Raw genomic sequence first — 12,385 nt, forward strand, 5'->3', positions numbered from 1 at the left:
CAGATTTATTTAAAGCAAAGATTACAACAATAAAGAAAACAAATCTGTGGCTTTACCCACGTCTGTACACACGAGTGTTATGGGTCGTTCTCTCTGAACCCAATCGCACGACACCAAACCGGGTTAAACTTTAGCCAAAACGAGGCGTAGTTTAATATAAAAACACAGAAAAACTCCCACAGGGAGCAAAAAAAAACATTCCTCACAGGGAACTCAGAACCTCTTCATAAATAACTCAAAAATCACAGAGAGGAAAAAAAAACCACCAGCAAACTAACAAACAAACCAACAAAGCTCACAGAGTTAACAAAACGAACCAGCAATGAACAACTCGCAGCCCCGCTCTTTAACTTCTCCTCCTGATGAGCTGTCGGGCTGCAGGTGGTTTAAAGGCTGAATTATGCTTCTGTGTCAAAACGACGCCGTGTCTACGGCGTGTGGTTTTTGTACACGCAGAGGACACGCCGTCACATGCGCCGTCAGTGACGTGCACCTCCTGAAAATTGTAACTACGCGTCGAGGAGACGCCGACCACACGCAGACCGAGAGGGCTGTGATTGGTTCGTTTGAAAGCGAAGCATTTCCGGTTTCCGGTTTGAAGCAGTAGTGAACTTCCAGGGCTTTTTTCTTCGTTTATGTGTGATTTTTTTTGTTTTTGTTTTTTGCACAATAGTTGTCCTTATTTCTTTGATTTACTGTGACCGGAAAAAGTCGGATAAACCATTCAGAAAAAGATCGCTAACTAGTGGCCGCGGGGGGTACTGCACCGCGACCAAATGGAGAGACGGAGAAGTCTGAACGATTCGTGACGGCGTCACGGGTGCGCCGTGTGCTCTGCGTGTGTGTGACGCAGAACCATACCCGCACCTTAAGGCTGATTTATGGTTCCGCGTTACACCAACGCAGAGCCTACGCCGTAGGGTACACTATACGCGCACCGTACGGCGCGCGTCGCCACATGACCTCCGGCGTAGGCTCTGCGTCGATTTAATGCGGAACCATAAATCAGTTTCACAGCGCGACTCACTGTGCGCCCGGCTCGTGCTCGGCGCCGCGCACAGCTCCTCGCCGACTCCGCGCTCATATATTTAATACATTTATAAAGCCCATATACCGTAATTTCGCGACCATTCGGCGCACCGTGTGGAAAGGCGCACCCTCATTTTTGTGTGTCATTTTTAGATTTAAAACATACATATGGCGCACCGACCCAAAAGGCGCAGTCTACAGAGCAGAGCTGCACACACGCGTGCCGCAAAACACGCCGGCCGGAAAACACACACACCCGCTGCAGAACGCACACACATGCAGAACGCACACACAAGCACACAAGCGCTTATTTAAAAAATAGAGCGGGAGCAAAACCTCTGTTTCTGCATTAAAGAGCTCCGCTAATTCAGCTGCGCCAGTCCGAATTTCCTCGGTGTCAGACACTTTCTGCACAACAGTAAATAAACTTTTCATACCCCGTTGTGCGGATCCTCCACTGCGCAGAGCCCGTCTCTCCCCAGCGGGGTGGAGCAGCGCGCGTCACAGCGGCTTTAACCGGGAATGTGACCTGTTCGGACCGGCTGGGACCGAAGCCACCCACCTGTATGTGAGCAAGGGCTCCCGGAGAAAGACCAGCGGCCTTTCGGCCGGATCTGCCCCGGGGATGGTGCGCCCTGGCCCGGCAAACCCGCGGCGGGAGCCTGGCGGCTCCTGAGCGCATCCTCTGCATCTCGTTTACCGGAGATCAAACCGACAGATTTGCCTGAAAATCTCGCAGGGTGAAGTTGGTCCGACCTGGGACAGACCCCTGAAATCCCTGCTCCTAAAGCGGGTGGGAACCAGGAGAATTTGATCTGATCCAGCTTCGGGAACCTGGAAGTCGGGTTGCAGCAGCGCGCGTCACAATGGCTTTAACCGGGAATGTGACCTGTTCGGACCGGCTGGGACCGAAGCCACCCACCTGTATGTGAGCAAGGGCTCCCGGGGAAAGACCAGCGGCCTTTCGGCCGGATCTGCCCCGGGGATGGTGCGCCCTGGCCCGGCAAACCCGCGGCGGGTGCCTGGCGGCTCCTGAGCGCATCCTCTGCATCTCGTTTACCGGAGATCAAACCGACAGATTTGCCTGAAAATCTCGCAGGGTGAAGTTGGTCCGACCTGGGACAGACCCCTGAAATCCCTGCTCCTAAAGCGGGTGGGAACCAGGAGAATTTGATCTGATCCAGCTTCGGGAACCTGGAAGTCGGGTTGCAGCAGCGCGCGTCACAGCGGCTTTAACCGGGAATGTGACCTGTTCGGACCGGCTGGGACCGAAGCCACCCACCTGTATGTGAGCAAGGGCTCCCGGGGAAAGACCAGCGGCCTTTCGGCCGGATCTGCCCCGGGGATGGTGCGCCCTGGCCCGGCAAACCCGCGGCGGGAGCCTGGCGGCTCCTGAGCGCATCCTCTGCATCTCGTTTACCGGAGATCAAACCGACAGATTTGCCTGAAAATCTCGCAGGGTGAAGTTGGTCCGACCTGGGACAGACCCCTGAAATCCCTGCTCCTAAAGCGGGTGGGAACCAGGAGAATTTGATCTGATCCCGCTTTGGGAACCTGGAAGTCGGGTTGCAGCGGTCCTTCCCCCTCAATCACGTCCGCAAACCATGGGTGCTTCACACCCCCCACCTTCCCCCTTTAACGTCTGTGGCTGGTGTCATTCACGTCCGCAGACCACGGGTGCTTCACACACCCCCCCTTTCCCCTTGTCTGTGGATGGTCTCCTTCACGTCCGCAGCTCCCCCGGGGCTTCACCCAAAGCATAGATATGGCGCACCGTTTCATAAGGCGACCGGCACATTTAAAAAAAAAAAAAAAAAAAAAAAGGGCGCCTTATGGTCGCGAAATTACGGTATTTATAACGCCCCGCCTGGCCGAGCACTAACACTGAGGCCATGGTAGATAGGTTACAGGCGGACACGCGGCACTGTTGACTTTTTTCCGCTGCCGGCAACGTGACCAGATCACGTGACTGGTCAAATCGCAGCCTTTGCGATTAGAAAATCTCGTTTTATCACATCGCGATATTATCGCAAATGCAATTAATTGTTCAGCCCTAGTAGGATCTATAGTCTGCAAACTCAAATGAGTTTGAGAAGCAAAATCAACAATTAGTTGAAATAATCTAAAAAAAAATTATATTTTTTCTTATCATAGAAAAGAATTATCCCTGATAATAATGACCTCAAAGGTCAGTCAGTTTGATCTTATTTTTCTGCCACAGTATGTTTTGATTATTATTTTGTGCCACCACTTTAAAGAAGTAGTGAAATAATTGGGCCTGATATTGAACACAATAATATGGGTTTCAAGTTGAAACAGATCTTTTGTAGATAAATCCAAACTAGGCATGGATATGAAAAGCTACATTTCATGTAATGATACATTTGAGTGAGTTGATGCCGTTGGAGCTTTGAGAGTTTTGTGTTGGACTGAAGCCGGGATTCTAACTTGTCCAGTTAAAGATAATGTAAGTTTTGGATTTATATTAAGCCATCTTTCCTGTCTGCTGTTTGGTTCCCCACCCGAGGGTGCAGCAGCCGGAATCCTTGGCTCTTAGTGGCAAAGAAGCCAAGCCAATTATCATTGTGTGATTCTGATCTAAAAAAAAGAGTTTGGAAAAATCACAAGCTCCGTTTCCCGTGTCTTCAGACGGTACCAGTAGCTTCCTTTGCTTTGTTTCAGATTTCTCCAAACCCAGATGTCATGTTTTCAGCGCTGGCCTTTTCTCTTTGTTGCTCTGCCACGATGCTGAGCTTGACGAAGCAGTTGTACAACAGATGTTGTAAGCAATGTCATTTCTGTTGCATCCACGGGGCTGTGTAGCTCATCCAAGTGACAGTCGTCATTGCTTCATCTCGTGCAGATGCTCAGTTTAATAATGTCCTGAGTGTTCTTCTGCTTGGTGCTTTTCTTGTTTCAACTCACTGAAATCTTACCACAGAATATTTTAAAAAGCAGCTCAGGATCTTGTGGTGTCCCGGGCCGTTTGGATAGTCCACATTTGTGCCATAGATTATATACCCAATACACAGACGCATGATTTACTTGGCTCAGATAGGTAGCAGCTCAGGTCAGTTGACTTATACACATAAGCAAAGTAACACCCATTTGTGGTGTAGTACAGTGGGAGAGAAAAAATAATTTCTGTAGAATCCCCGGCTGATGATGGACGACTCTCAAACTGATGGTTCACAATGTTTTTATTCCTTGGATGTAAATACACTGCAAAGGCAAGGCAAGTTTATTTATATAGCACAATTCAACACAAGGTGATTCAAGGTGCTTTACATCGACATTAAAAGCAGCAAGACATAATTGTACAGTAAATAAAATTATGAGAAAAGGAGGTAAAATAATAAAAAGCACACCGTAAGAGCTATAAAGGAATAAAATAAATCTATGTCTATCTACATTTATATAAGTTTCAATTAACTTTAATACAGACCGATGCAGCTGCTCGCTCGGCTCCCGTTATCCGCAATACATGAGTAACCATGGCAACCAAACTCAATATGTACTAGGGCTGGGCGATATATCGAGATTTTAATATATATCGATATATTTTCAAACGCGATATGGTATGAGACAATATCGTTTAAATTGATTTTTTTTTTTTTTTAAAGATTTTTTTTTTTTAATGATTTTTATAAAGCTTATTTTGTGACAAATTGACTTGAATGTTTTATTTGAGATTTGCACAAATGTTTTATTTGCACAACTGTCAACCTCAGTGGGAAAGTCTGCCTGTTACTGTCTACATTGTATTAATTGCACAGTGTATTTTAATTTAATTGTTATGCAGGAAAGGGATATTTGTTTTATTTTATTCAAGAAGCATTTTTATTCTATATATGCAGGCAGTTTATTTTTATTTCATTTGTGTTATAAATTTTGATATTGTGTAGACCTCTGTTAATAAAGGAACCTGTGTGACATTTGGCACGAGGCTTTGTATTAAAACTGACTGACTATATATGGAGTATCGCCATTCAGCTAGAAAATATCGAGGTATGACTTTTGGTCCATATCGCCCAGCCCTAATATATACATAAATACGGCATAACATTTGCAAAGAAAACAAATCCTCATCAGCAGGTGCTTTTTGTGTCAGTTAGGCTCCACTTTTCACTCCCGACACTCGTTTAGTCTTTCAGACACACTTTCTACTGCCGTTTAACTTTTACCGTTAAAGTCAGAAGCGCCGGATGTTTACGAGGTCTCGGCGAGACGCCTTCAAAATAAAAGCACTAAATATCGGTCTCCTTAATATATAACAAATAAAATAAAAGCCTGGCTTTAAATAACGTTAATGAGAAAACAAACATAAAAACACATTTATAGAAATACCCATATTAAAGGTAATTTACAATTTCCATTATTTAATTTTTTCAAAAATGATGTTTTATTATTATTTATTATTATTATTACTACTATAGAGAAAATACCACAGTTTTTAATGCCGATCTTGTAATTTTATTTAGTTTTTATAAACTACCCCTTTTAGATTGGGCCGTGAAAATATTGCCGGACATTAAACCGGTCCGCGGTAGGAATGGGGGATATTTTACCGTTCACGATATACCGTCAAAAAAATTCCCCACGGTAAGAATTTGTCATCTCGCGGTAAAAACGATAAATTCCCGTTGATGATGTTTTTGTGTAACAAACATGGCGGAAGGCGGATCTGAGAGTGAGGAGCTCGTTGTTAAACGAGGCTCCAGCTCCGTTATCTGGAACTGGTTTGGATTTAAAAAGAGAGACGAGGAGCAAACATCTATTATGTGCAGAGTCTGCAAAAACAGAAGGAAATGGTTGTTACATTTTGATTTAACGTTTGACTATTGCAAAAAAAAATTGCAATAGTATCTAAGTTGTGGCATGTTCCAACCACAGGTTAATTTGCACATTTTATTTATATTAGAAGAGGTTATCACTGATAGGGTTTTATTTTCAGTGAACTTTTATTCATTTGTCCTGTTTCTTTATTTATCAGGTTGTATTTTTTTCTACTTTGTGATAGGGCTGTGCGATTAATTGATTTTATATCTAAATCGGATTTATTAATCACAATCGATGTTAAAAAAAGGAAAATCGATTTTCCTTTTTTGCAGCTGGCTGCATTACAGACAGAGCTCGTCTAGTCATCTTTGTTTGGTCAAGAAAATTGTAAATGTTGTCACTTTACTAAACTCAAGGAGGATTAACAGTATCTTTCAATTGCACTTCATTCCCAATAGGGACATTTGTTTGCTATTTTTCTTTAAAAATAAAGATAAAATATTTGAAACAATTTATTCCATTGTCTTTTGTAGTTTTACCAAAAAAAAATCGAAATCGAAAATCAGGTTTTCAGAGAAAAAAATCGGGATTTTATTTTTGCCCAAAATCGCCCAGCCCTACTTTGGGATTTTATAAGCTAGGAAAACTTGAAGGACAAGGTACTTTTGCTGTTTGCACCGTTATCCAACTGTTTAAGCCATAAAGTTTGAATAAATGTTGAAACCAGGGATTAAAGTTCTCCGTCTCTGGACGGATTTCCGTCAATTGGAAAATGAGAGGAAAAAAAAAAAAAAAAAAACCTTTGCATGTGAGTTTTGTTGTGGTATAGTTAGACTATCCAATGAAATCATGTTAGGCATTAAACTGACACTGTTGTAAACCAATAAAACTGCCAGAGCCTTGGATTAGCCAATCAGAGCAGAGGAGGCGGTGTTGGATCAGTAAGGGAAGTCGGCAAATCAGATCCGTAATTTAGGATTGGCTCTAAGGGCTGGGTCGGTCGGGCTGGGGTGCGAAGCGGGGCTGGGCTCGAGCCGCGGCTGGGGGAGCAGTCGCCCTGTCGCCCTCCTCTCCCCGCCGCCGGAGGCGCGGTTGTCCGGCCCGCCTCGCGGGGGGCCTCTGTCCGGCGGCGTTCGCGCGTCGTCGGGCGGGGGTCTTTCATGCGGGGCGGTGTCCGGCGCCGCGCGGAAGGCGGACCGGTGGGGGGGATCGGGTACGGCGGATGGCGGCGGCGGCGGCTCTGGACGCGCGCCGGGCCCTTCTCGCGGATCTCCCCCGCTGCGGTGCCCGCCGGGGACCCGTTCGCGCGGGCCCCCGGCGGGTCCCCTCTAGGGTTGCCACTTGCCACCTTTCAGAAATAAAAATAAGGAACGCCTGATTTCAGCAGCGCAGATGACAAAAAAAGGAACATCCCCAAAACTTCTAAACTGCATAGAAATGTATTTATTTTATATGAAAAAACTAAATGCTTTGATTTAAAGTTTAAAGTGCCTTAATAGCATTGGATTTGCACGACTGTACAGACAGACAACCATACCACTGAACCTCCTATGCTATGCTTGTCCACATCAGCCCAGATGTAGAATATAACCTACAGGTGAAGGTCGGAAAATTAGAATATGGTTTAAATTTTAAATTTAAATTTAAAAGGTGAAACTAATATCTTACATAGTCTCAATACATACAAAGCAACACATGTTAAACCTTTATTTGTTATAATTTTGATGGTTGAATTGTTTATTGATTTCATAAAATATTCAAATTTTTTGCGATTTTTTTTATTTGGGGTTTTCATAACCTGAGCCATAATCACCAAAATGATAACAAATAAAGGCTTGAAGTATCTTACTTTAAATGCAGTGGGAAATAATATATTTGTTTCACCTTTAGTTGAATTTACTACAAATGAAGTTTTGCGATATATTCAACTTTTCCGACCTTCACCTGTATATTATACGTCAATAAATTAGAGCATAATATATGTCCGTATTGGTTCAATACGGAACGCAGCTTTTAATTCCCAACTACGTAACAATTCCGTATTTCAAGGGACGGGTGGCGACCCTAGTCACCTCGGCTGGCGTCTAGCAGCTAAACTTAGAACTGGTGCGGACCAGGAGAATCTCACTGTTTAATTAAAACAAAGCATTGCGAAGGCCCACGGGGGTGTTGACGCGATGTGATTTCATAAAACCTCCCTCTCAACAATAACATCATCTCTTTGTCTGCACTAACACCATCACTGATTGTCCATGAAACAGTCCAGGATGTTTCATCACCTTGGCCAAAGCCTTGCCAAATGCAGTGACATCAGAGGAGCTGGTCAACTGGATGAAGAAGTGCAGTTTACCAGGTTGACTCAGATCTAGGAGAACAGGCCTAAGGCTTTAATGAGAGTACTGCACCAATTGATGTGGACCATAAATTAAAAGCAAACTAACAATAATAAAACTGCTCAAAAACACCTTCCTCCTATAAAATGCTATTGGTCTCGAGTATTTAAATAGTGTTGGTTAAAGTCTTATTACACCTTAAATGCTGTATTAGAAAACAGAAGGGCTAATACAGCATTTCACTTTTTTGCTTGAAACCTTTGGGAAGCGACTGCACGGCAGAAAAAGGGCCATTCTTATAGTGTGGTGCAGCGGGAATATGAACTGGCATGAAAACATTTTTTCAGTCAAAAATATTTTTTTTGCTTTAATCCCTGTGAAACTGTTCTTACATTTCAAACTTGTTTCATTTAAGTCATTACAGTTTTGCAGTACAGGTGTACTAATTTAATTGGTTTTTATTAATTCAATTTAATTGGTGTAGTTTAGTAGCATTTAGTATTCTTTTAGAGCAGTGTTTTGGGGGCTCCAAAGACTGAATGTGGTGATAGATTTATAGTTACAAAGGTGGAGTTGAATTGGTATTTTTTTATCGTAATTTTTATCGTTATCGGGATAAATGCCAGAAATTATCGTGATAAATTTTTTTAGTCCATACCGCCCATCCCTAGTCCGCGGTGCAGAAAAGGTTGGTACCACTGGTGTAGTACACGGTAGAAATAAGCCACCACCTTCCCTCAGGCCTTCAGGATCCAGAAACTTTGAAGGACAGTCCCATTTCCCTCCTCTCTTTTGTTTGTGTCTGTGTTAACTTCACATGTACTGCTTAAGGGATGTGGTTTTGCAGCTTTTTTGGACACATTTCTCCTTTTTTTTAGATATATGACGGCCGCTAGGTATCACCCTCACTTTTGTTTTTCTTGGACATAAAACCTGGCTAGGGTTTTCCTTTTTATGTTGCTTTTTTATGAGTGTGAGTCTACGTATCAATAGACAGTCTATGTATTTAGTAGGAATGGGTGATATTTAAAAAAAATCCCCCACGGTAAGAATTTGTATCTCACGGTAAAAATGATAAATTCCTGTTGATGATGTTTTTGTGTAAAGATGAAGGGAGGAAGGGAGGAAGGATGGAAGGGAGAGAGGGAGCCTGGAAGAAAGGAAGGAAGGGAGCCTGAAAGAAAGGAAGGAAGGAAGGGAGCCTGAAAGAAAGGAAGGAAGGAAGGAAGGAAGGGAGCCTGAAAGAAAGGAAGGAAGGAAGGAAGGAAGGGAGCCTGAAAGAAAGGAAGGAAGGGAGCCTGAAAGAAAGGAAGGAAGGAAGGAAGGGAGCCTGAAAGAAAGGAAGGAAGGAAGGAAGGGAGCCTGAAAGAAAGGAAGGAAGGAAGGAAGGGAGCCTGAAAGAAAGGAAGGAAGGAAGGAAGGGAGCCTGAAAGAAAGGAAGGAAGGAAGGAAGGGAGCCTGAAAGAAAGGAAGGAAGGAAGGAAGGAAGAAAGGAAGGAAGGAAGGAAGGAAGGAAGGGAGCCTGAAAGAAAGGAAGGAAGGAAGGAAGGAAGGAAGGAAGGAAGGGAGCCTGAAAGGAAGGAAGGAAGGAAGGAAGGAAGGGAGCCTGAAAGAAAGGAAGGAAGGAAGGAAGGAAGGAAGGAAGGAAGGAAGGAAGGAAGGGAGCCTGAAAGGAAGGAAGGAAGGAAGGAAGGAAGGAAATGAGCCTGAAAGAAAGAAAGGAAGGAAGGAAGGATAAATTCCCGTTGATGAGGTTTTTGTGTAACAAACGGATCTTAGTCATTCCAGTTTTGCAGTACAAGTGGACTCTTTTAATTGTTTTTTATTAATTTAATTGGTGTAGTTTAGTAGTATTTAGTATCTTTTTGTTTTGGGGGCTCCAAAGACTGAATGTGGTGATAGATTTATAGTTAGTTATACAAAGATGGAGTTGAATTGGTATTTTTTTTTATCATCATTTTTATCGTTATGGGGATAAATGCCAGAAATTATCGTGATACATTTTTTGGTCCATACCGCCCATCCCTAGTATTTAGTGTAGATTGTAAATTGCTGACAAACCGCCACCAATACCAGTCTGACGGCATGTTTCAAGAGCAGGTGTTAAAAAGGGACACGCTGCTGTGGAATGAACCAACCGGTTTACCGGAGGACCTGGTACTCCCGGTGATCAAACTGCACAGACATTGACACACGCCGGCGTCCTCTAACACGATCAAATGCCACATAAATTATACAAGCTCGCTCATCACAGACGACCCTAAACTCCTCATTACCCTAAACTCAGTTCACACATAGACGCGCTCTGTGGTGTCGGTGTGATTTCCAGCTCGCTGTCGGCTTGTTAATGTACACGGCAGCAGTCACTCACTGTGGCAGGACACACAAGGCCTCTTTGTTGTGTTTGTTCGTACAATGAAGCTGTTAAGTTGACTGACAGTCTCCACTTTCTCTCCTCTGTCCTCCCTGCAGTCGGTGGCCGAGCCCATCCCCATCTGCAGCTTCTGTTTGGGGACCAAGGAGCAAAATCGCGATAAGAAGCCGGAGGAGCTCATCTCCTGCGCCGACTGTGGCAATAGCGGTGAGTAGGCCTGTGTTGGAAAAGATCGATTTTCCGAGTCTAAATCGATTCATATGTCTAAAGATCGATTTTATTTTATTTTTTTCATCATTACATTACAACTTTTGGTATTTTTTTGTTTTATGCCCAAAAAAGGAATGTTTTGTTGGATACGAGAAGAACTAGTGCCATGTTTTTTTTTTGTTTTTTTTTTTTACCTCTGTTTGCTGCCCTGGATCTGTTTTGATAATTCTGCCCCACACAATGTTTCTGAAAACAGTTATATCAGAACTAGGCCTGTGTTGAAAAAATTGATTTTCCGATTCTAAATCGATTCTCATATTAATTCCTAAAAATCGATTCTTATGTCTAAAGATCGATTTTTTTTTTTTTTTTTTTTTTTTTTTTTTTTCTCCCCTCATCATTTTCGCCAGGTGAACTTTAATCTCAGTAGTCGGACACACAGTTTGTCATGACACTTCTGAAAAATGCAGGTGCTTCATGGCAATATGTGTGTGTGGTGACAGAATAAATTAGATAAGCTAAAATGATTTGTTTACTGCATGAACTGTTGCAATTTCTTTCTTTTTTGCACTTTAAATGGATATTGAAAGGCCTGTTTGAGTTATTTATTTCTTAGTTATTTCACAATAATTATTGTGAAATTATTATTTCACCAGTTATTTTACAGTAACTTCCGGTTAGTCTGGTCAATACAAGAACATAAACAAAAACATCCAACACATATAATTCAGGCAACAGCTCAAAAAACATTTTAAATAACACTAAGCCAAATCAATATCGAATCGGATCATGATAATCGATTCTGAATATTAAGAATCGGAATCGAATCCTATTCTTGACATTTGAATCGATCCCCAGCCCTAGCGATGAGTGTTAGTACATGATCAATTGGGATCTGATTATTATTTTTTTTAAATAAATGTAACCTTTTCACCAGCTCAGTCAGAGATTTGGTTATGTAATTGGATAAAACAAACGCCGTCTTTCCATTTTAACATTATCTAGATAAAGCCACTTGCAGTGTAAGACATTTGAAAGCACACGTAGAAACTGGATTAGTTTCATTATGTGTGTGGGTTTTTTTCTCTTGCATCTGTTAAGTGTATACACTTGAGCTCCGTTCTCTTCAGGCGTCACTTCACCTCTCCACTGAATTGTTCACTTTCCCTCTACCCATTTCCGTATGTGTAACCGCAAGGTCATCAGCTTGAGTGGTTGCACCGTAGCTAACACTTCCACCTTGACTTATCAAAGTCGCACCAGCCACGGTGTGCATATATTGCTGGAAAAAAACCCTGTTAATCTGCTGAACCTGGCGGACTGAGGCAATCCCAGGTCATAAAACCACCCCGACATGCCGATGTGTCTATCAGCTCACCGTCTCCTCCACACCGCGCTGGAACAATACTCATTTGACTAATCAAACCATGACATTTTCCTTTGGCTCCACTGTACAATTTGTTTTTTTTAATGTCATTTAGACGGCTCTTTAGTCAAACTACCTCTTAGTTTTCAACACGTGGGTAGAGGTGGGTAGAGTAGCCAAAAATTGTACTCAAGTAAAAGTACTGTTACTTCAGAATAATATGACTCAAGTAGAAGTAAAAAGTAGTCATCCAAATAATTACTTGAGTAAAAGTAAAAAAGTACTTGGTGAAAA

General features: G+C 42.8%; 1 protein-coding gene across 2 annotated transcripts in view; it reads left to right on the plus strand.

Moving 5' to 3' along the window:
* Window positions 1-12,385, plus strand: part of kat6a (K(lysine) acetyltransferase 6A) — a 74,135-nt gene that overhangs the window by 23,543 nt on the left and 38,207 nt on the right. For both annotated transcript variants that reach the window (XM_061730353.1, XM_061730354.1), the window contains exon 3: window positions 10,614-10,722. In XM_061730353.1, coding sequence (XP_061586337.1) covers window positions 10,614-10,722 — 109 coding nt within the window. The remainder of the gene's footprint in view (window positions 1-10,613; window positions 10,723-12,385) is intronic.

Source organism: Cololabis saira, chromosome 9 (assembly GCF_033807715.1).
Source record: "Cololabis saira isolate AMF1-May2022 chromosome 9, fColSai1.1, whole genome shotgun sequence".
NCBI lineage: Eukaryota > Metazoa > Chordata > Actinopteri > Beloniformes > Belonidae > Cololabis > Cololabis saira.